Source organism: Oncorhynchus mykiss, chromosome 11 (assembly GCF_057628025.1).
Source record: "Oncorhynchus mykiss isolate SJ-2025 chromosome 11, ASM5762802v1, whole genome shotgun sequence".
Lineage (NCBI taxonomy): Eukaryota > Metazoa > Chordata > Actinopteri > Salmoniformes > Salmonidae > Oncorhynchus > Oncorhynchus mykiss.
The window spans coordinates 22,974,137-22,995,891 of record NC_143032.1 but is presented as its reverse complement, the minus strand read 5'-3'; the positions used below and the strand labels follow the sequence as shown (position 1 = coordinate 22,995,891).

The following is a 21,755-nucleotide window of genomic DNA, read 5'->3' as shown; positions in this document are numbered from 1 at the left end:
AAACAACAGAACGGTGTGTGGGCGTACCCCAAACAACAGAACGGTGTGTGTGGGCGTACCCCAAACAACAGAACGGTGTGTGTGGGCGTACCCCAAACAACAGAACGGTGTGTGTGGGCGTACCCCAAACAACAGAACGGTGTGTGTGGGCGTACCCCAAACAACAGAACGGTGTGTGTGGGCGTACCCCAAACAACAGAACGGTGTGTGTGGGCGTACCCCAAACAACAGAACGGTGTGTGTGGGCGTACCCCAAACAACAGAATGGTGTGTGTGGGCGTACCCCAAACAACAGAATGGTGTGTGTGGGCGTACCCCAAACAACAGAATGGTGTGTGTGGGCGTACCCCAAACAACAGAATGGTGGGTGTGGGCGTACCCCAAACAACAGAATGGTGTGGGCGTACCCCAAACAACAGAATGGTGTGGGCGTACCCCAAACAACAGAATGGTGTGGGCGTACCCCAAACAACAGAATGGTGTGGGCGTACCCCAAACAACAGAATGGTGTGGGCGTACCCCAAACAACAGAATGGTGTGGGCGTATAGCGGTCAGTAAAAATATTCACGCGAGACGACCGCTGATCGCCCAGTTCGCATCATCCTCTATGAGGAAAAAGAAAGCATTTAAACAATTTGTTTGAGAATCAAGTTTGAGGTGGAGTTTATGTTTTAGGATGAGTAAACAACATTATTTGGGTGTGAGTTAGAAAAATATTAAGTGAGATTTTCACTGGACAGTTACTTAACAAATGAATAGGGTTTATTTTTTCAGCAGCTGCTTTGCAGGGCTTCTGAGCCAATTGGTCATGAGTGTCACTGTCCTGTCTAAACTCAGGCCTTGGTGTGGTTGGTACCTACCATAGACATATTCAATGAGTTTATATACATCTGCTACCTACCGCTGGTTGACACACGGCGTGGAGAACTCTGCAAGCAGACGGAAGTTAGCAAAATAAGGCAACATTCCATGTCCCTGGAAGAACAGGGTAAAAAGAGGAAAATGGAGAGAAACAATGAAACAGGAAAGAAAGGGACTCAAAATACTTTCATTTGATCAAACATCACATCAGTATAGTTAAAGGAAGGCCTTCACACCATGTGTGTACAGAAAGATGGATCCAACATCATTAACAAAAGAACACATGATGATGGTAAAACATTTTGGGGGGGGAAACGACTTAAGATCTCACTTTTACCATACTGAAATGTTTAATTAATTAAGGAGCCATTTTGGAGGGGTTTGGATCTAAAATGTAATCATTTAAATCACTTTCTGATTATAGTTCTGCTCCGTGGCTATTTTTCAGGAGACTCAGCTAACGTCTTCAGGCTTTTCAAGGGTCCACATTTAGTCTGTGTTCTTATTTAATCTTCAGTAGAACCCAATATACGGAGTGCTCATTCATATCACTGAGGGTATATTTACGATGACAGCCTCGATGACAGCAATGAGGTTCCAGGACTAAAAAAAAACACGAAGTTAGTGACTCAGTAAAATTACGGTGTCGGTGAAACAGCTAAATTACAGTCCCTTCACACACACACACACACACACACAACATGAATGGGTTGGCAACATTTCTAATAGCATAGTGTTAAGTAAACCTCAACATAGTGTGCACGCACAGCCAGGGTTTGACGTGTAGACATTCAGCTACTAGCCAAATGAGCAATGATTAGCCATGCATATAAGAGCAATGCTTATAATCACAAGCTGTTATAGGAAGGTATCGACCCTATATTATCACCCTCGGACATGAGTGCTGGTATGATCTAAGGGCTGGTATCAGCTCGCTCTCTTCCGGGTGGTATACAAATCTGCTCATAAAAACAAGTCTCATTTCCATATCCTATTGGTATTTCAGGCTTAACACAGGGCAAGATTATCCAAATAGCACACACCAAAAGTGGAAACTTACCTTATAAGACTGAAACAAAAGTTCATACGTGGCATATACTTACTCTCATGTATGGACATGGTTCAAGTTATACCAGAGAGGATATGAACTTTCCCAGCATCTCCATGCTAGGACCTCTAGGTACTGGTAAATCCATACCGTTACTGGACAGATAGGTCATATCTGCTCAGTGTAGCACAAAGGCAATAACAGCAGACAAGACAGGAAGGATTCAGTCTCGAGGAGTCAGGCCTGATCTTAAGCGTTTACATTTTACACAACCTAATTTGAATTGGGTAGTTTTTGCATGAATGTTTTGCTGGTAATTGTGAGACTATATTATTTTAAGAGACTGTATTAGCAAAGGATAGAGAGACAGACCATAGAGAAAGTTACAGGTCGCAACGTTGTATCTGGCCCATTACGGCGTATGTGAGAGTATGGGCAGCGCCATTGAGGCCATCTCCATTTTGAAGTAGTCAATTTACCTCTTCTACCACTTCTATGAGTTGGTAAACAAATGGAAAGGGTGCACACTGCCACCTGGAGTGGGTTGTTTGAACAGGTATAAAACCAAGGTTGGCAATTTACTGCCACCTGCAATTATGGAATGTTTGCTCACAAGTATAATTCATTGCTGATACCCTAACCCATAGGAAGTGAAACCCAGTTGACTACTTCAAAATGTTGAATGTCCTTAATGGCGCTGCCCATTCTTAAACTGGCTTTTGGGCACTAGAGTCCTCTTATCTATCTCTATGAGACAGACAGATTAGAGAGAAAGGTGCAACTATAGTTAGAAGCATAAAGAAGCAACAACATTGATAACATGCACTTTAGAAATCAAACAGCAATCAAATATTAGCCTATGAATTAGTTTGCTTGTTCTGGGTATAATAGCCTTATTGTTTTTACAATGATCTAATATAATCTACATCTACATAAAACAGCTGGATCAATTAATAATAGTCACCAAATTAACAACATACTGACATAACAGCTTTGATAGAAAGCCAGACCAAAAAAGTAAAATCCATCAACTAGTATAACAAGTTATAAAGGGCTTTTAAGTTGAACAGATTGTAGCAAATGTGTATAGTATGTCCCAAAGTTACTTGGTTTTTGTATTTTGTAATAACAAGCATGACTGTGCTAAGCAGTCGTGAGTGTCCAGTGACCGTATGGCCTACACCAGTATGGCCTTTAAAAAAAAAAAATTACTTTCACATTTTCTCTCAAATGTACATTGAAATGCATTGTACCTCAGAGTAGCTTTGCAATGCATACACTGTACATTTTTGGTCCTTCAAGTTGGATATGAATACAATTTGCATACAACGCTAAGGGATAAACTCAACTAAGCTTATTGTAGAAAGATTTAAGGTTATGGGTTGGCTTGAAACAAAGCCACTCTTAAAACAGGGACACGTGAGGCTTGAAGTTAAGTAGGCAAGCCCTCACAGAGCTAAAGCATTACAGTGAGGACACATTCATAGATGAGACACACTTAAGCATTATTCATGGCAAAGTGTTATTATCATCATCAACATTTCAGTTATTCTCAAGGGTCGTCTGCCATAACAGTCTAGGAAGAAGCAGCTTTGGAAATAGTGGGGCAGAGGACAAGAGTTTGAGAGAAAGGAGGCAGAGCTCATCTCTGCCACAAAACAGTAAGAGGCAGTAACGTTGTTTTGGCATGCACATACAGTAGTTGGAGACCCCTCCACCAACAATGGGAATGCCAGGACAAATGGAGGCATGCACAGCTCAGCTCAGTCCAGCTCCATAAAAGGCTGAGGGATCAGTGAAATAAATGCAGGACTTAAGGGCAAGGTGAGGAAGAAGGGAAGGAGGGTGTCGGCCATTACCATCATTAAGCATTCCATGCAAAAAATACCAACATTGTTATGAGCTACAGAACCTGGTGATCTGGATGGCTACAGACCAAGGGTGAACAGCAGTGTCCTGGATGGCTGGGCATACAACCTGCTTCACCATTATAACCAGTGGTTATAACCAGGTCCATTGTCACTGTCCAGACAAACAAGCATGTTCCTTGACTAGACAGTGCCGATTAAGCATGGTAATACCCGACAATCAACAAACATATCAGTCATTCTTTCAATCCAAACTATCCCTAATAATCATCCTAACCAAAATGTATGCACTCTTCTTGTATCATAACCTCAACCCTTTTCGAACTCAATCACAATCCCTCACGTGAGACAAAACATTACCAACGAAAGCAATTCCCAATAACTTCCAACACATAGGCTATCACATTTCACGAGATCACAAGAGTCCAGCTCCTGGGTGAATGATATACTATCAAGCCAACAGTATGGCCCTATACTATTGATTCCCATACACATATATTCAACAGCTGAGGATTAGCTAATGAGATGCATTAGAAGAAGGTGAAAATAGTGCCGGCAGGCTAGCGCCACATGTTCTCACTAGCAGAGTCCTAGCAGAGCTAATAGGAACAGAACTATGTTCACGCGTTACACTTACGCGTTCACACTTTCCTTACACCCAATCTCCCGGCCCTGTCATCACAATCACCCAGCATGACATGGCACAGCTGTTCACCTTTAGTCGTCTCTTTCCCATCTTGCCTGCATGTTCTGCTATTGGACAATAGGGAACTCACCAGTACATAGTAGTAAGCATATAACGCTGCCAGGTGGTGCACTACAAAAAACTTGTCGCCTATCGCCTTCCAATAGTAAAATATTAGCAGCAGATCTGGGAACAGACGAAAAGAACAACACAATATTAAACAGAAGATATTACATCAAGGTGAACAAAAGTGTTAAGAAATGCAACAACAACAAAAATTCTGGTACAGACAAAAAAGGGCAAAACAAAACTGATTTTGCCAATGTCGCCGAAGAGTGGCTAGGGATTGCCAAGACGTCCTGTAGTGAATGAGGACCTTTGCAAGTGGGTATGAGACTAAAGTGTCTTTGTTCTCACCAGATATGAGGTAGCCTGTTGTCACGCCAACATTTATCTTCACAAGTGTGGGATCTCCCCTGTTGGCAGAAAAAGACAGGACAAGACACAAAATGGGTAAATAGTATGTACACAACACACTGGTTCCATCATGCACTTCAACAAAGCGACAGAGTCCTCACCAGACGGGGTCTTCATTGATGGCGTCATCAAAGAGCAGGATGTAGAGACAGAAGAGTCCCACCACAAGGGCATGAAGCGTGGACACTGTCCTAAAAGAACACACACACCCCTGGTCAAATCTGTGATAAAACACTTTAATAAGTGATGCAGATAAAGCGTTCCTGTGCACAGTGCAGGTGGAATTAATTGATTGGTTGCACGGCCACCGGCAGACAGATTAAGCCCAATTAGAACAGGAGATTAAACACCGTTCAGGGGTCACTCAGACAGGCAGGCTATCAGGCAGTCAGACAGGCAAGCGGGCAGTCAGACAGGCAGAAAGCCAGTCAGTCAGTCGAGAAAGTTAGACAGATTGTCAAGTAAATCAGGCGCCCAGGCGGACTCAGTTAGGCTGTATCTACTGTAAGCCAGGTCTGTGTTCCTCCTGTAACGACCCACATCAACATCTCCCTGCCAGTCTGCCAGAGAAAGACAAGACCACTACAAAACCTTCACAGACAGGGTCATCTGAGGGTAATCTGTAATCTTCAAGACAGCTGTGGCTTTGCAGTATACAGTACTCTACTATGGACAGTTGTAATAATAACAACAACAACAACTGACACCATAAGGATTTTATATCATAACTGTGCATGGTACACAGTGTACCATGCGGTGTGATAAGAGTGTATTTTTGTCCGATATTTTGATTAGTAAATCTGGTGAGATATGGCGGCACATTAAGTCATGAACTGTGTAAAACAACTGGAAGTCATGAACTGTGTTAAACAACTGGAAGTCATGAACTGTGTTAAACAACTGCACGACAAATTAACAACTTAGCAGACTGTCGACACTTTACTGTAAATATTCCGACCCACAATTTTGTGGGATACGTTCGAAAACATTAACCAAGTGTGCCCATTATGGAAATATGGACGATGACTCTATTCTACATCCACTAAAATGTATGCATTAATGTGCTGACACAAAGTATATTATCAGTGTGTGTTGCAGCCAGTAGCCAGTGTTCTATACCTTGAGTTCCACTCCACCTTCTGCTTGTCTGCAAGGCGTAAGAAGCCAGGGCTGACACGGGTGGAGACCCAGGGACTGACCCGGTGGAAGAGCCACTGGAAGGAGAGGAAACTGGTGACCGAGATGACAAGGATGAGCTGGCTGAACAGGTCCATGGCCGCCTAAGCCCACTGAAGATAGGGAGGGAGAGAGTGGGAGGAGAGAGAGGAAGGGAGAAAGAGGGTGAAAGGTGAACGGTGAGTTGGATAGATTCAACAAAACACATATAGGTTGCATTGAGAAAACATATAGGCAAAACAAAGAACAACTGTGGAAACAACTAGGTAGACAGGCAGTATACTAAGTTTTAGGTTACAGGCAGTAAGGAACACAAACATTTTCGGCCCAACCTTATAAATCCAAATCAACAGAGTTGATCTTCACTCACCTACTATTTATCCTAGAAAAGTTATTTTCTTCAGCCTGTGTTTATCCATTTGAATTGCACCAGACAAATCACTTCTTGCAAGTCCATGGCATGACTGTGGTGTGACTGTCTCAGTGTGATGGTGTTAAATGTGTGTCAGTCAGGGAAATCCAAAGTCAGTCAATGTTTAACAGAACTCACCTTTGGCTTGACTAAACTAAGGGAGTGGAGAAGACGGGTGCTTTAGGCTAATGAACCGTCATACTGGCCCAAAGAGACATACTGACACCAACAGAGGAAGCTGTGGTGCTGTGCTGTGGAGAATATAAGGTTTGTGGCTATACTGACATACGTTATGGCCAGGGACAGGCAAAGCATAAACTAAATAATTTACCTAGAATGTCCCCCAGGAATTGTTCCAGAGACCCTGTAGTAGATCAATATGGGTAGTAAATATGGACTGACAGACTATAAACACAGAGTAGGTTAAATATTAAAAGTGAAGGCATTTAATTATCTAGGCAAGTTAGCTAATGACAAATCTTTATTTACAATGACAGCCTAGGAACAGTGGGTTAACTGACTTGTTCAGGAGCAGAACAATACATCTTTACCATGTCAGTTTGGGGATTCGATCTAGCAAACTTTCGGTTACTGGTCCAACGTTCTAACCACTAGGCTACCTGCCACCCCATACCTCGTTCAAAGGCATGCATACACTGTGTATACCAAACATTAGGAACACCATCCTAATATTGAGTTGCACCCCCTTTTACACTCAGAACAGCCTCAATTCGCCTGGGCATGGACTATACAAACTGTTGAAAGAGCTCCACAGGGATGCTGACCCATGTCGACTCCAATGCTTCCCACAGTTGTGTCAAGTTGGCTAGATGTCCTTTGGGCGGTGGACCACTCGATACACACGGGAAAAAGTTGAGTGTGAAAAAACAGTGTTGCATTTCTTGACACACTCAAACCAGCGCGCCTGGCACCTACTACCATACCTCGTTCAAAGGCACTTAAATATTTTGTCATGCTCATTCACCCTCTAATATGGCACACATACACAATCCATGTCTCAATTGTCTCAAGTAGAGGTCGACCGATTAATCGGAATGGCCGATTAATTAGGGCCGATTTCAAGTTTTCATAACAATCGGAAATTTGTATTTTTGGGCGCTGATTCTGCCTATTTTTTAATACCTTTAGTTAACTAGGCAAGTCAGTTAAGAAAACATTCTTATTTTTAATGACAGCCTAACGGTGGGTTAACTGCCTTGTTCAGGGGCAGAACGACAGATTTTCACCTTGTCAGTTCGGGGGAGCCAATCTTGCAACTTTTACGGTAAACTAGTCCAACGCTCTAACCACCTGCTCATTGCACTCCACGAGGAGCCTGCCTGTTACGCGAATGCAGTAGAAGCCAAGGTAAGTTGCTAGCTAGCATTAAACTTATCTTATAAAAAACAATCAATCAATCATAATCACTAGTTATAACTACACATGGTTGATGATATTACTAGTTTATCTAGCGTGTCCTGCGTTGCATATAATCGATGCAACGCTGGGGGATGATTTAACAAAAGCGCATTTGCGAAAAAAGCACAATCGTTGGACGACTGTACCTAACCATAAACACCAATGTCTTTCTTAAAATCAATACACAGAAGTATATATTTTTAAACCTGCATATTTAGCTAAATGAAATCCAGGTTAGCAGGCAATATTAACCAGGTGAAATTGTGTCACTTCTCTTGAGTCAGGGTATATGCAACAGTTTGGGCAGCCTGGCTCATTGCGAACTAATTTGCCAGAATTGTACATAATTATGACATAACATTGAAGGGTGTTCAATGTAACAAGAATATTTAGACACCCGTTACGTAAAATACCGAACGGTTCCGTATTTCACTGAAATAATAAACGTTTTGTTTTCGAAATGATAGCTTCCGGATTCGACCATATTAATGACCAAAGGCTCACATTTCTGTGTGTTATTATGTTATAATTAAGTCTATGATTTGATAGAGTGGTCTGACTGAGCGATGGTAGGCAGCAGCAGGCTCGTAAGCATTCATTCAAACAGCACTTTTGTGCGTTTTGCCAGCAGCTCTTCGCAAGCACAGCGCTGTTTATGACTTCAAGCCTATCAGCCTAATGGCTGGTGTAACAGATGTGAAATGGCTAGCTAGTTAGCGGGGTGCGCGCTAATAGTGTTTCAAATGTCACTCGCTCTGAGACTTGGAGTAGTTATTCCCCTTGCTCTGCAAGGGCCGCGGCTTTTGTGGAGCGATGGTTAACGCTGCTTCGAGTGTGGCTCTTGTCGATGTGTTCCTGGTTCGAGCCCAGGTAGGGGCAAGGAGAGGGATGGAAGCTATACTGTTACCCTGGCAATACTAAAGTGCCTGTAAGAACATCCAATAGTCAAACGTATATGAAATACAAAAATGGTAGAGAGAGAAATAGTCCTATAAATACTATATTAACTACAACCTAAAACCTCTTACCTTGGAATATTGAAGTCTCATGTTAAAAGGAACCACCAACTTTCATATGTTCTCATGTTCTGAGCAAGGAACTCAAACGTTAGCTTTTTTACATGGCACATATTGCACTTTTACAACACTTTGTTTTTGCATTATTTAAACCAAATTGAACATGTTTCGTTATTTATTCAAGGCTAAATTGATTTTTATTGATGTATTATATTAAGTTTTCATTCAGTATTGTTGTAATTGTCATTTTTACAAATATATATATATTTTTTAAATTTTAAATCGTCCGATTAAAATCGGTATTGGCTTTTTTTGCTCCTCCAATAATCGGTATCGGCGTTGAAAAATCATAATCGGTCGACCTCTAGTCTCAAGGCTTAAAAATCCTTCATTAACCGGTCTCCCTTCATCTACACTGATTGAGGTGGATATTACAGTGACATCAATAAGGGATCATAGCTTTCACCTGGATTCACCTGGTCAGTCGGCCATGGAAAGAGCAGGTGTTCTTAATGTTTTGAATACTCAGTGTAGATATGGTGCGTGTAACTGGGGCAAAATTTTCAGAAATCTGACCATATAGGCCTATGCATCAAACAAACATAAATTGTGCGTGTTTCTATTGACCTCTATTGTCAGGATTCTAGAAGGCAAACTTTAGCACACAACAGTCATGTCTGGAGTTGTACATTTAGTCCCCATACAGTAGAGAGATGGATTCTGCTGTAGAATCTTCCTTTCTGACCCGTGCAGAGTAGAGAAAGCACTGATCCATACAGATAAGCCTTTGGCTCAAACATCACCAGCCAACCAAGCACCAGCTCAGACCAGCAGAAGCCATTACACACACACACACACACACAGTGCGCTGTGGAGATTGTCATGCTGCCTTGGGTGCTGCTGCGATTGGACACCCTTGAACATCCTGATGTTCTGGCTCTTATTTCATTCTGTACCATATTGCCACATTATGAATATCAATGCATGCAGACAATACCTTTCATGCAGTAAAATGCAGCTACTAAAATTAGGCCTACATTTTCTACTCGGCAACACAGCATGTTAGTTTTGATCTCCAGATGATTCTACTGTATACACATGACAGTTACAGTTGAAGTCGGAAGTTTACATACACCTTAGCCAAATACATTTAAACTCAGTTTCACAATTCCTGACATTTAATCCTAGTAACAATTCCCTGTCTTAGGTCAGTTAGGATCACCACTTTATTTTAATAATGTGAAATGTCAGAATAATAGTAGAGAGAATTATTTATTTCAGCTTTTATTTCTTTCATCACATACCCAGTGGGTCAGAAGTTTACATACCAAATACTAATTGAGTGTAGCATTGCCTTTAAATTGTTTAACTTGGGTCAAACGCTTCAGGTAGCCTTCCACAAGCTTCCCACAATAAGTTGGGTGAATTTTGTCCCATTCCTCCTTACAGAGCTGGTGTAACTGTGTCAGGTGTGTAGGCCTCCTCGCTCACACACTCTTTTTCAGTTCTGCCCACAAATTTTCTATGGGATTGAGGTCAAGGCTTTGTGATGGCCACTCCAATACCTTGACTTTGTTGTCCTTAAGCCATTTTGCCACAACTTTGGAAGTATGCTTGGGGTCATTGTCCATTTGGAAGACCCATTTGCGACCAAGCTTTAACTTCCTGACTGATGACTTGAGATGTTGCTTCAATATATATCCACATAATTTACCTCCCTCATGATGTCATTTATATTGTGAAGAGCACCAGTCCCTCCTGCAGCAAAGCACCCCCACAACATGATGCTGCCACCACCGTGCTAAACGGATGGGATGGTGTTCGTCGGCTTGCAATCCTCCTCCTTTTTCCTCCAAACATAACAATGGTCATTATGGCCAAACAGTTCTATTTTTGTTTCATCAGACTGGAGGACATTTCTCAATCTTTGCCCCCATGTGCAGTTGCAAACCGTAGTCTGGCTTTTTTATGGCGGTTTTGGAGCAGTGGCTTCTTCCTTGCTGAGCGGCCTTTCAGGTTAGGTCGGTATAGGACTCGTTTTACTGTGGATATAGATACTTTAGTACCTGTTTCCTTCAGCATCTTCACAAGGTCAGTTGCTGTTGTTCTGGGATTGATTTACACTTTTCGCACCAAAGTACATTCATCTCTAGGAGACAGAATGTGTCTCCTTCCTGAGCAGTATGACGGCTGCGTGGTCCCATGATGTTTATACTTGCGTACTATTGTTTGTACAGATGAACGTAGTACCTTCAGGCGTTTGGAAATTGCTCCCAAGGATGAACCAGACTTGTGGAGGTCTACAAATGTTTTTCTGAGGTCTTGGCTGATTTAATTTTGATTTCCCATGATGTCAAGCAAAGAGGCACTGATTTGAAGGTAGCCCTTGAAATACATATACAGGTACACCTCAAATTGACTCAAATGATGTCAATTAGCCTATCAGAAGCTTCTAACTCCATGACATCATTTTCTGGAATTTTCCAAGCTGTTTAAAGGCACAGTCAACTTAGTGTATGTATACATCTGACCCACTGGATTTGCGATACAGTGAATTATAAGTGAAATAATCTTAAACAATTGTTGGAACAATGTCCAAGCCGACTTGCCAAAACTATAGTTTGTTAACAAGAAATGTGTGGAGTGGTTGAAAAACGAGTTTTAATGACTCCAACCTAAGTGTATGTAGACTTCCGATGTCAACTGTATGTACTTCATTATTATTATTATTGCCTATACCAGTCGATAGGATAATGGGCTAGTACACTGTGAATCCATGACCGTAAGGGCTCAGATCCCAGCAGCAGTAGAGCAGAACGTCGGTTGGGGCTATGACCCAGGAGACAGCCTGTCTCTGCCTCAGCAGTGGTGTGTGGCAGTAAACCAACCCGATCCTGCCACTCAGAGATACACTCATCAGCACTGCAGAAAGCAAAGCAAACACACGCACACACTCACACAGGACATCTCCTGATACCTTCTGAATACCTTCCCAGTGAGCCAGTTCAATCAGTGTGGTTTACAATCAAGAGCATTAGTAAATTATTATTTTTAATTGAACCTTTATTTAACTAAGCAAGTCAGTTAAGAACAAATTCTTATTGACAATGACGGCCTACACCGACCAAACCCGGACGATGCTGGGCCAATTGTGTGCCGCCCAATCACGGCCAGTTGTGATACAGCCTGGAATCAAACCAGGGTGTCTGTAGTGACGCCTCAAGCACTGAGATGCAGTGCCTTAGACCGCTGCGCCACTAAGGAGCCCTAGTAGTGGTGTGTGTGTGTGTGTGTGTGTGTGTGTGTGTGTGTGTATTCATATCATATAGGCTATGAACACTTGGACACTTATTGGAATGGAAATGGTTCAATGTGGGCCTAGTACCGAGAAAATGTCAACAAAAACAGAGGCATGCTCCACTTTTGAATCTGTAAAACATGGCTATCCTATTGCTACGCTTAGACCTACTTGTATAACCTATGCATACACGCACCACCGGAGGACTACTCTTTATACAAAACAAGGATGACGGAATTGTTAAATGTGATACTTTGGGATGGGCCTACACAAAGTTTCACAAATATACCTAGTCAGTCAGTGCACCTAGATTTTCTCCAATTCCAGCTCCCTCAAACACAACAAAGGTCCCAGCCAACAAAGCAGTGTCATGGCTGATGTTAACAAGTGCATGTCAGCCACAGCAGGCTACTGCAGTTGGTGTGGGAGTCATGGCTCCCTCTGCACTCTTTTCCTGTCTGTCACAGTTGAATAATTTGCATAAAGGGCTGATTTGATTGGCTTTTGGATAAGTCAACCACCCTCCATGTCGAACTCCAAAGATGTACATCTCTGAAACAGCTAGGCTAGACATATACCTTATCTTCCTGAAAAACACTCAATCTCTACTTCTCTCTCTGGCCTGGGTTCCATTTTAGAGGACTCCAATGCCATATTGGTTATTACCATAGTGAGGAGGTCTAACCACTCGACCAAAAAATATTTAAAAATAAAAGATCCCAGAAATTTGCATACGCATAAAAAGCTTATTTCTGTCAAATTTTGTGCACACATTTATTTATATACAGTGCCTTGCGAAAGTATTCGGCCCCCTTGAACTTTGCAACCGTTTGCCACATTTCAGGCTTCAAACATAAAGATATAAAACTGTATTTTTTTGTGAAGAATCAACAACAAGTGGGACAAAATCATGAAGTGGAACGACATTTATTGGATATTTCAAACTTTTTTAACAAATCAAAAACTGAAAAATTGGGCGTGCAAAATTATTCAGCACCTTTACTTTCAGTGCAGCAAACTCTCTCCAGAAGTTCAGTGAGGATCTCTGAATGATCCAATGTTGACCTAAATGACTAATGATGATAAATACAATCCACCTGTGTGTAATCAAGTCTCCGTATAAATGCACCTGCACTCTGATAGTCTCAGAGGTCCGTTAAAAGCGCAGAGAGCATCATGAAGAACAAGGAACACACCAGGCAGGTCCGAGATACTGTTGTGAAGAAGTTTAAAGCCAGATTTGGATACAAAAAGATTTCACAAGCTTTAAACATCCCAAGGAGCACTGTCAGACCACTGCAAATCTACCAAGACCTGGCCGTCCCTCTAAACTTTCAGCTCATACAAGGAGAAGACTGATCAGAGATGTAGCCAAGAGGCCCATGATCACTCTGGATGAACTGCAGAGATCTACAGCTGAGGTGGGAGACTCTGTCCATAGGACAACAATCAGTCGTATATTGCACAAATCTGGCCTTTATGGAAGAGTGGCAAGAAGAAAGCCATTTCTTAAAGATATCCATAAAAAGTGTCGTTTAAAGTTTGCCACAAGCCACCTGGGAGACACACCAAACATGTGGAAGAAGGTGCTCTGGTCAGATGAAACCAAAATTGAACTTTTTGGCAACAATGCAAAACGTTATGTGTGGCGTAAAAGCAACACAGCTGAACACACCATCCCCACTGTCAAACATGGTGGAGGCAGCATCATGGTTTGGGCCTGCTTTTCTTCAGCAGGGACAGGGAAGATGGTTAAAATTGATGGGAAGATGGATGGAGCCAAATACAGGACCATTCTGGAAGAAAACCTGATGGAGTCTGCAAAAGACCTGAGACTGGGACGGAGATTTGTCTTCCAACAAGACAATGATCCAAAACATAAAGCAAAATCTACAATGGAATGGTTCAAAAATAAACATATCCAGGTGTTAGAATGGCCAAGTCAAAGTCCAGACCTGAATCCAATCGAGAATCTGTGGAAAGAACTGAAAACTGCTGTTCACAAATGCTCTCCATCCAACCTCACTGAGCTTGAGCTGTTTTGCAAGGAGGAATGGGAAAAAATGTCAGTCTCTCGATGTGCAAAACTGATAGAGACATACCCCAAGCGACTTACAGCTGTAAATCGCAGCAAAAGGTGGCGCTACAAAGTATTAACTTAAGGGGGCTGAATAATTTTGCACGCCCAATTTTTCAGTTTTTGATTTGTTAAAAAAGTTTGAAATATCCAATAAATGTCGTTCCACTTCATGATTGTGTCCCACTTGTTGTTGATTCTTCACAAAAAAATACAGTTTTATATCTTTATGTTTGAAGCCTGAAATGTGGCAAAAGGTCGCAAAGTTCAAGGGGGCCGAATACTTTCGTAAGGCACTGTATCTCTGTTAGTGAGCATTTCTCCTTTGCCAAGATAATCCATCCACCTAAAACACGTGGCATATCAAGAAACTGATTAAAAGCAGGTTCATTGCACAGGTGCACCTTGTGCTGGGGACAATAAAATGCATTTGTGTCAGACAACACAATGCCACACGTCTCAAGTTGAGGGAGCGCGCAATTGGCATGCTGACTGCAGGAATGTCTACCAGAGCTGTTGCCAGATAATTTAATGTTAGTTTCTCTACCATAAACCATGTCGTTTTAGAGAATTTGGCAGTATGTCCAAACGGCCTCACAACCGCAGACCACGTGTAACCACGCCAGCCTAGAACCTCCACGTCCAGCTTCTTCCCCTGTGGGATCATCGGAGACCAGCCATCTAGACAGCTGATGAGACTGTGGGTTTGCACAACTGAACGATTTCTGCACAAATTGTCAGAAATGTCTCAGGGAAGATTATCTGCGTTCTCGTTGTCCTCACCAGGGTCTTGACCTGACTGTAGTTTGGCTTAGTAATCGACTTCAGTGGACAAATGCTCACCTCCGCTGGCACGCTAGAGACGTGTGCTCTTCAAGGATTAATCCAAATTTCAACTGTACATGGCAGATGGAAGACAGCGTGTATAGCCTTGTGTGGGTGAGCAGTTTGCTGATGTCAATGTTGTGAACAGAGTGCCCCATGGTGGCGTTAGGGTTATGGTTTGTGCTGGCATAAGCTACGGACAATGAACACAAATGCATTTTATCGAATGCAATTTGAATGCAGAGATACCGTGATGAGATCCTAAAACTCATACATGTAATTTTGTTGTTTAAACACTTCATTGAAATACTGTAGAATTACAGTCATTCCTATGGAGAACTGCTCCTTCTGGGGAGTGCCAATATGGCCGACCGGTGGCTTCAAAGCCTCCCACTGACCAATACATAGCATTGGCAATCTAGGGTTTACAGTGGGGCAAAAAAGTATTTAGTCAGCCACCAATTGTGCAAGTTCTCCCACTTAAAAAGATGAGAGGGGCCTGTAATTTTCATCATAGGTACACTTCAACTATGACAGACAAAACGAGAAAAGAAATCCAGAAAATCACATTGTAGGATTTTTAATGAATTTATTGCAAATTATGGTGGAAAAATAAGTATTTGGTTACCTACAAACAAACGAGATTTCTGGCTCTCACAGACCTGTGACTTCTTTAAGAGGCTCCTCTGTCCTCCACTCGTTACCTGTATTAATGGCACTTGTTTGAACTTGTTATCAGTATAAAAGACACCTGTCCACAACCTCAAACAGTCACACTCCAAACTCCACTATGGCCAAGATCAAAGAGCTGTCAAAGGACACCAGAAACAAAATTGTAGACCTGCACCGGGCTGGGAAGACAATCTGCAATAGGTAAGCAGCTTGGTTTGAAGAAATCAACTGCGGGAGCAATTATTAGGAAATGGAAGACATACAAGACCACTGATAATCTCCCTCGATCTGGGGCTCCACGCAAGATCGCACCCCGTGGGGTCAAAATTATCACAAGAACGGTGAGCAAAATCCCAGAACCACACAGGTGGACCTAGTGAATGACCTGCAGAGAGCTGGGACCAAAGTAATAAAGCCTACCATCAGTAACACACTACGCCGCCAGTTACTCAAATCCTGCAGTGCCAGACGTGTCCCCCTGCTTAAGCCAGTACATGTCCAGGCCCGTCTGAAGTTTGCTAGAGAGCATTTTGATGATCCAGAAGAAGATTGGGAGAATGTCATATGGTCAGATGAAATCAAAATATAACTTTTTGGTAAAAACTCAACTCGTCGTGTTTGGAGGACAAAGAATGCCGAGTTGCATCCAAAGAACACCATACCTACTGTGAAGCATGGGGGTGGAAACATCATGCTTTGGGGCTGTTTTTCTGCAAAGGGACCAGGACGACTGATCCGTGTAAAGGAAAGAATGAATGGGGCCATGTATCGTGAGATTTTGAGTGAAAACCTCCTTCCATCAGCAAGGGCATTGAAAATGAAACGTGGCTGGGTCTTTCAGCATGACAATGATCCCAAACACACCGCCCGGGAAATGAAGGAGTGGCTTCGTAAGAAGCATTTCAAGATCCTGGAGTGGCCTAGCCAGTCTCCAGATCTCAACCCCATAGAAAATCTTTGCAGGGAGTTGAAAGTCCGTGTTGCCCAGCAACAGCCCCAAAACATCACTGCTCTAGAAGAGATCTGCATGGAGGAATGGGCCAAAATACCAACAACAGTGTGTGAAAACCTTGTGAAGACTTACAGAAAACGTTTGACCTCTGTCATTGCCAACAAAGGGTATATAACAAAGTATTGATATAAACTTTTGTTATTGACCAAATACTTATTTTCCACCATAATTTGCAAATACATTCATTAAAAACCCTACAATGTAATTTTCTGGATTTTTTTTCTCTCATTTTGTCTGTCATAGTTGAAGTGTACCTATGATGAAAATTACAGGCCTCTCATCTTTTTAAGTGGGAGAACTTGCACAATTGGTGGCTGACTAAATACTTTTTTGCCCCACTGTATATACACTGCTCAAAAAAATAAAGGGAACACTTAAACAACACAATGTAACTCCAAGTCAATCATACTTCTGTGAAATCAAACTGTCCACTTAGGAAGCAACACTGATTGACAATAAATTTCACATGCTGTTGTGCAAATGGAATAGACAACAGGTGTAAATTTTAGGCAATTAGCAAGACACCCCCAATAAAGGAGTGGTTCTGCAGGTGGTGACCATTGACCACTTCTCAGTTCCTATGCTTCCTGGCTGATGTTTTGGTCACTTTTGAATGCTGGCGGTGCTTTCACTCTAGAGGTAGCATGAGACGGAGTCTACAACCCACACAAGTGGCTCAGGTAGTGCAGCTCGTCCAGGATGGCACATCAATGCGAGCTGTGGCAAGAAGGTTTGCTGTGTCTGTCAGCGTAGTATCCAGAGCATGGAGGCGCTACCAGGAGACAGGCCAGTACATTAGGAGATGTGGAGGAGGCCGTAGCAGGGCAACAACCCAGCAGCAGGACCGCTACCTCCGCCTTTGTGCAAGGAGGAGCAGGAGGAGCACTGCCAGAGCCCTGCAAAATTACCTCCAGCAGGCCACAAATGTGCATGTGTCTGCTCAAACGGTCAGAAACAGACTCCATGAGGGTGGTATGAGGGCCCGACGTCCACAGGTGGGGGTTGTGCTTTACAGCCCAACACCGTGCAGGACGTTTGGCATTTGCCAGAGAACACCAAGATTGGCAAATTCGCCACTGGCGCCCTGTGCTCTTCACAGATGAAAACAGGTTCACACGGAGCACGTGACAGAGTCTGGAGATGCCGTGGAGAACGTTCTGCTGCCTGCAACATCCTCCAGCATGACCGGTTTGGCGGTGGGTCGGTATTTCTTTGGGGGGCCGCACAGCCATCCATGTGCTCGCCAGAGGTAGCCTTACTGCCATTAGGTACCGAGATGAGATCCTCAGACCCCTTGTGAGACCATATGCTGGTGCAGTTGGCCCTGGGTTCCTCCTAATGCAAGACAATGCTAGACCTCATGTGGCTGGAGTGTGTCAGCAGTTCCTGCAAGAGGAAGGCATTGATGCTATGGACTGGCCCGCCCGTTCCCCAGACCTGAATCCAATTGAGCACACCTGGGACATCATGTCTCGCTCCATCCACCAACGCCACGTTGCACCACAGACTGTCCAGGAGTTGGTGGATGCTTTAGTCCAGGTCTGGGAGGAGATCCCTCAGGAGACCATCTGCCACCTCATCAGGAGCATGCCCGGGCATTGTAGGGAGGTCATACAGGCACGTAGAGGCCACACACACTACTGAGCCTCATTTTGACTTGTTTTAAGGACATTACATCAAAGTTGGATCAGCCTGTAGTGTGGTTTTCCACTTTAATTTTGAGTGTGACTCCAAATCCAGACCTCCATGGGTTGATAAATTTGATTTCCATTGATAATTTTTGTGTGATTTTGTTGTCAGCACATTCAACTATGTAAAGAAAATAGTATTTAATAAGAATATTTCATTCATTCAGATCTGGGATGTGTTATTTTAGTGTTCCCTTTATTTTTTTGAGCAGTGTACGTCTTTGTTTTTTCTACATGTATGGACATGGTGCAGCCTTTAGTAGGTATGCTGCTGGCAGGCTGCGGCACAGCAAATCCAAGTCAGCCCGTGCTCATGGTTCTCACAGGGGAAGAGAAATGATAGGCTACAATGACCTTGCTCGTGATCATGCACAACGCAAATGCAAGTTCCTTGAACTTTCTTTTGCGGGTGCCTTTTCATTAACTGGATAGACACTTGCGGTTTCTAGCTAACATTACACCAATGGGGGGAGTGGGTTTAAATAAATGATTATATAAATGATTTAACTTGTATACAATCGATTACTTTTGGGTGTCAGGGAAAATGTATGGGAGTAAAAAGTACATATTTTATTTAGGAATGTTGTGGAGTAAAAGTTGTCAAAAATATAAATAGTAAAGTAAAGATACACAAGAAAACTACTTTAGTAGCCTACTTCAAAGTATTTTACTTATTTACTTTACACAACTGGATGCAGCACATGAAACACATGCAGGGGCAGTTATATGATTTGGTTTGACACAGAGACACACACAGTGCTTCCTAGGGCAGATAGATGTCTGAGGTCAAATGTCAACATATAGAGACAGCTGACGCATAATGGTGTCCATAGCGCAATTGAGCAACAGTTTTTGCCTCACTATGAAATCTATATAACTACCACTCAGTGTGTCAACGCTGCTGATGACAGTTGTTGGAATAGGTTGGAATTGGCCTAGGTCAAGATACATCCAGGGTCATGCGGTTGCCTCAACAAGGTAGAGGAAACTAAAACAAACTGCCTCAAGCACGTGTAAATGACTTTTACATGTATTTTCAAATAAGTCATGGGAGTGGCCACACGAAGAAGTAATGGGGGTTTGAGGGTGCATGGCAGTCATGAGGGAAACGTTAACATTTTCAGCAATGAGACAACACATGGTAGCAGTTTTTTTTTTGGGGGGGGGGGGTTCTTGTTCACAAAACATAAAAACACCCACAATATTTTGGCCAATTGGTGCAAATGTATTAAACTATTACTTATTTTACATTATTTTCTAGATAAACCTATTTTGCGTCGGGCATATCAAATCAGATTTTTTTCCACCATGTTGCTAAATGTGGCGATACGTTGGATGTCATGGTCTTTACTTGCAAATCATCACCCAACAAAATGTAGGCTATTAATCGCAGCATCTGCTGTGACGTAACGTGTAATATTGCAATTACACGGCAGATGCATTATAATCAAAGATCATGCAGTCAATCGATGCAACATAATGTTAATGTAAAACAATGTAACCAACAACAACATGAATGGGCCAGTTCACGCCGCATTGGCCGAACCGCAGCATTCCCTTTAAATGTCAAAGAATAACTATTATAATATATATATAGTGTATGCTTAAATTATAAACGCACATAGCCTAAATTTACACAAATCCTCGAGACTTACCTCTCATTCAAATATGTTCAGCACTCAACTGGTTTGTGATGGTGCTAAGGCATAGCAAATTCTGTCGAATGCCATGTTTAATCATTTTGTTCAAACGGATAGCTCTCTGACTCATAGCCTATTAGCTTGCTTCTACCTAGCAAAAGGATGCCAGACCATTGTTCTAAATTGCAATGAAATAGATGATAAATCCACCCCACAAAACACGCATATTGACAGCGGTGTGGGATGCAGCAGAGTAGCCTAACTGCATAACTGATGGTCGTTTATGGAAGTGACGGGCGAGGTTACTATAGGGTAGTGATGTGCAGTTCGCGAATGATTCGTTCTTTTTTAACGATTCTTTTTACTGACTCGAGAGTCATGATTCGTTTTTCTACGTGACTGGATCATTTTAGTCGTTCGATTGCAGAGACGTGCGAAGACCACCGTCTGTCATATGCGCGCAAAAAAATAGACAATGAGTTAGAGAGGAAAAATACATGTTTAGAATTAACATTTGATCGCATGGTGCAAGAATGACTGCAATTAATTTATTATTGAATATTGTGATGGACAAAGCTTTGTAAAACAAAAACGTACACAGCCTCTGCTTAACAAACTCAAACTCTAGATCGAATCGTTCCATGGGCTGCATTTCGCGAACGACTGTTCTTATCACCAGGAGAGGAAGAGGAAGAGAGAGGCCCAACTTGGCGGAAAATGGGTCTCCCTCCAGCAGGTGGCGTTTGTTCGTTGTTTCGCCTACCAAGCAAGGAGTTTTTGAATGGATGTCCAATGAGAGTGTCGAATTTGGTCAACAAAAAAGAATGGCTTATTTGCTACGTGAGGTTTAATTGATCGAACATAAGTTTCGTAATACTTAAGTTGTTACAAGTGTATTGCTATAAGTAGGAACACGTGACATCCCGGTAACTTTGGGAGAAAAAACAGAAGAGGAAAGAGGACACTTTTTGGAGACAAAATAAATAAATGCTGAAACTGATGTTGGGCAATCAAATTCGATATGTAAATAAACGAAATTCGTTAAGGCTGGATCATTGACATAGAGCTTATTTTACACTGCTCCAGCGAAATGAGGCCCGCCATGCATTTATGAAAGCACTTCTTTCTAAAGCTCAAATATGTTTTTAGTTTTTTACAGTTCTACGGGAATATACAAATATATGTTAAATATGTTATTTTTATTGATTGTAACAATTATGGGATTGTGCCATGTGTGATAACAGGAGGCAAATTGTTTAATAAGAAACTCGGTTTCCTACTATAGGCAGTTGGCTGCATTGTGATTGTAACGTTGTAACTCCCATGCAGATGTACACGCACGCACCAACATTTTCTATGGGCATAATCATAGAATGACATATAATTTGAGCCTATTTCTTCCTATTCCAAAAAATAAGTGTTAAGCCTACCTGTTTGACAGACACAGTTATGCTTTTCATTGATTTTGGTATAGCCAAATACTCCAATATTGTCGCATGCACTGATTAAATATCTCCGTGTCTGGGAAGGGTTTGGTGTGTTTGGTTAAAACCAGGGCTCGAATTGAGTGAGGGCAACAC

At 42.3% G+C, this 21,755-nt stretch overlaps 1 protein-coding gene across 4 annotated transcripts in view; it reads right to left on the bottom strand.

Moving 5' to 3' along the window:
* Nucleotides 1-20,510, bottom strand: part of tlcd4a (TLC domain containing 4a) — a 28,517-nt gene extending 8,007 nt beyond the window's left edge. Inside the window, exons 1-6 of one of the 4 annotated variants that reach the window (XM_090189752.1) lie at nt 20,191-20,510; nt 6,060-6,229; nt 5,042-5,131; nt 4,881-4,939; nt 4,555-4,649; nt 903-976 (exon numbers count right to left, since the gene is read on the bottom strand). In XM_090189752.1, coding sequence (XP_090045878.1) covers nt 903-976; nt 4,555-4,649; nt 4,881-4,939; nt 5,042-5,131; nt 6,060-6,214 — 473 coding nt within the window. In that variant the 5' untranslated portion in view covers nt 6,215-6,229; nt 20,191-20,510. Of the gene's footprint in view, nt 1-762; nt 977-1,231; nt 4,650-4,880; nt 4,940-5,041; nt 5,132-6,059; nt 6,230-6,486; nt 6,628-20,190 lie in introns of those variants that run through there. The other 3 variants (XM_021620516.3, XM_090189754.1, XM_090189753.1) reach the window with 3 other exon arrangements.
* Between the last annotated feature and the right edge of the window lie 1,245 nt (nt 20,511-21,755).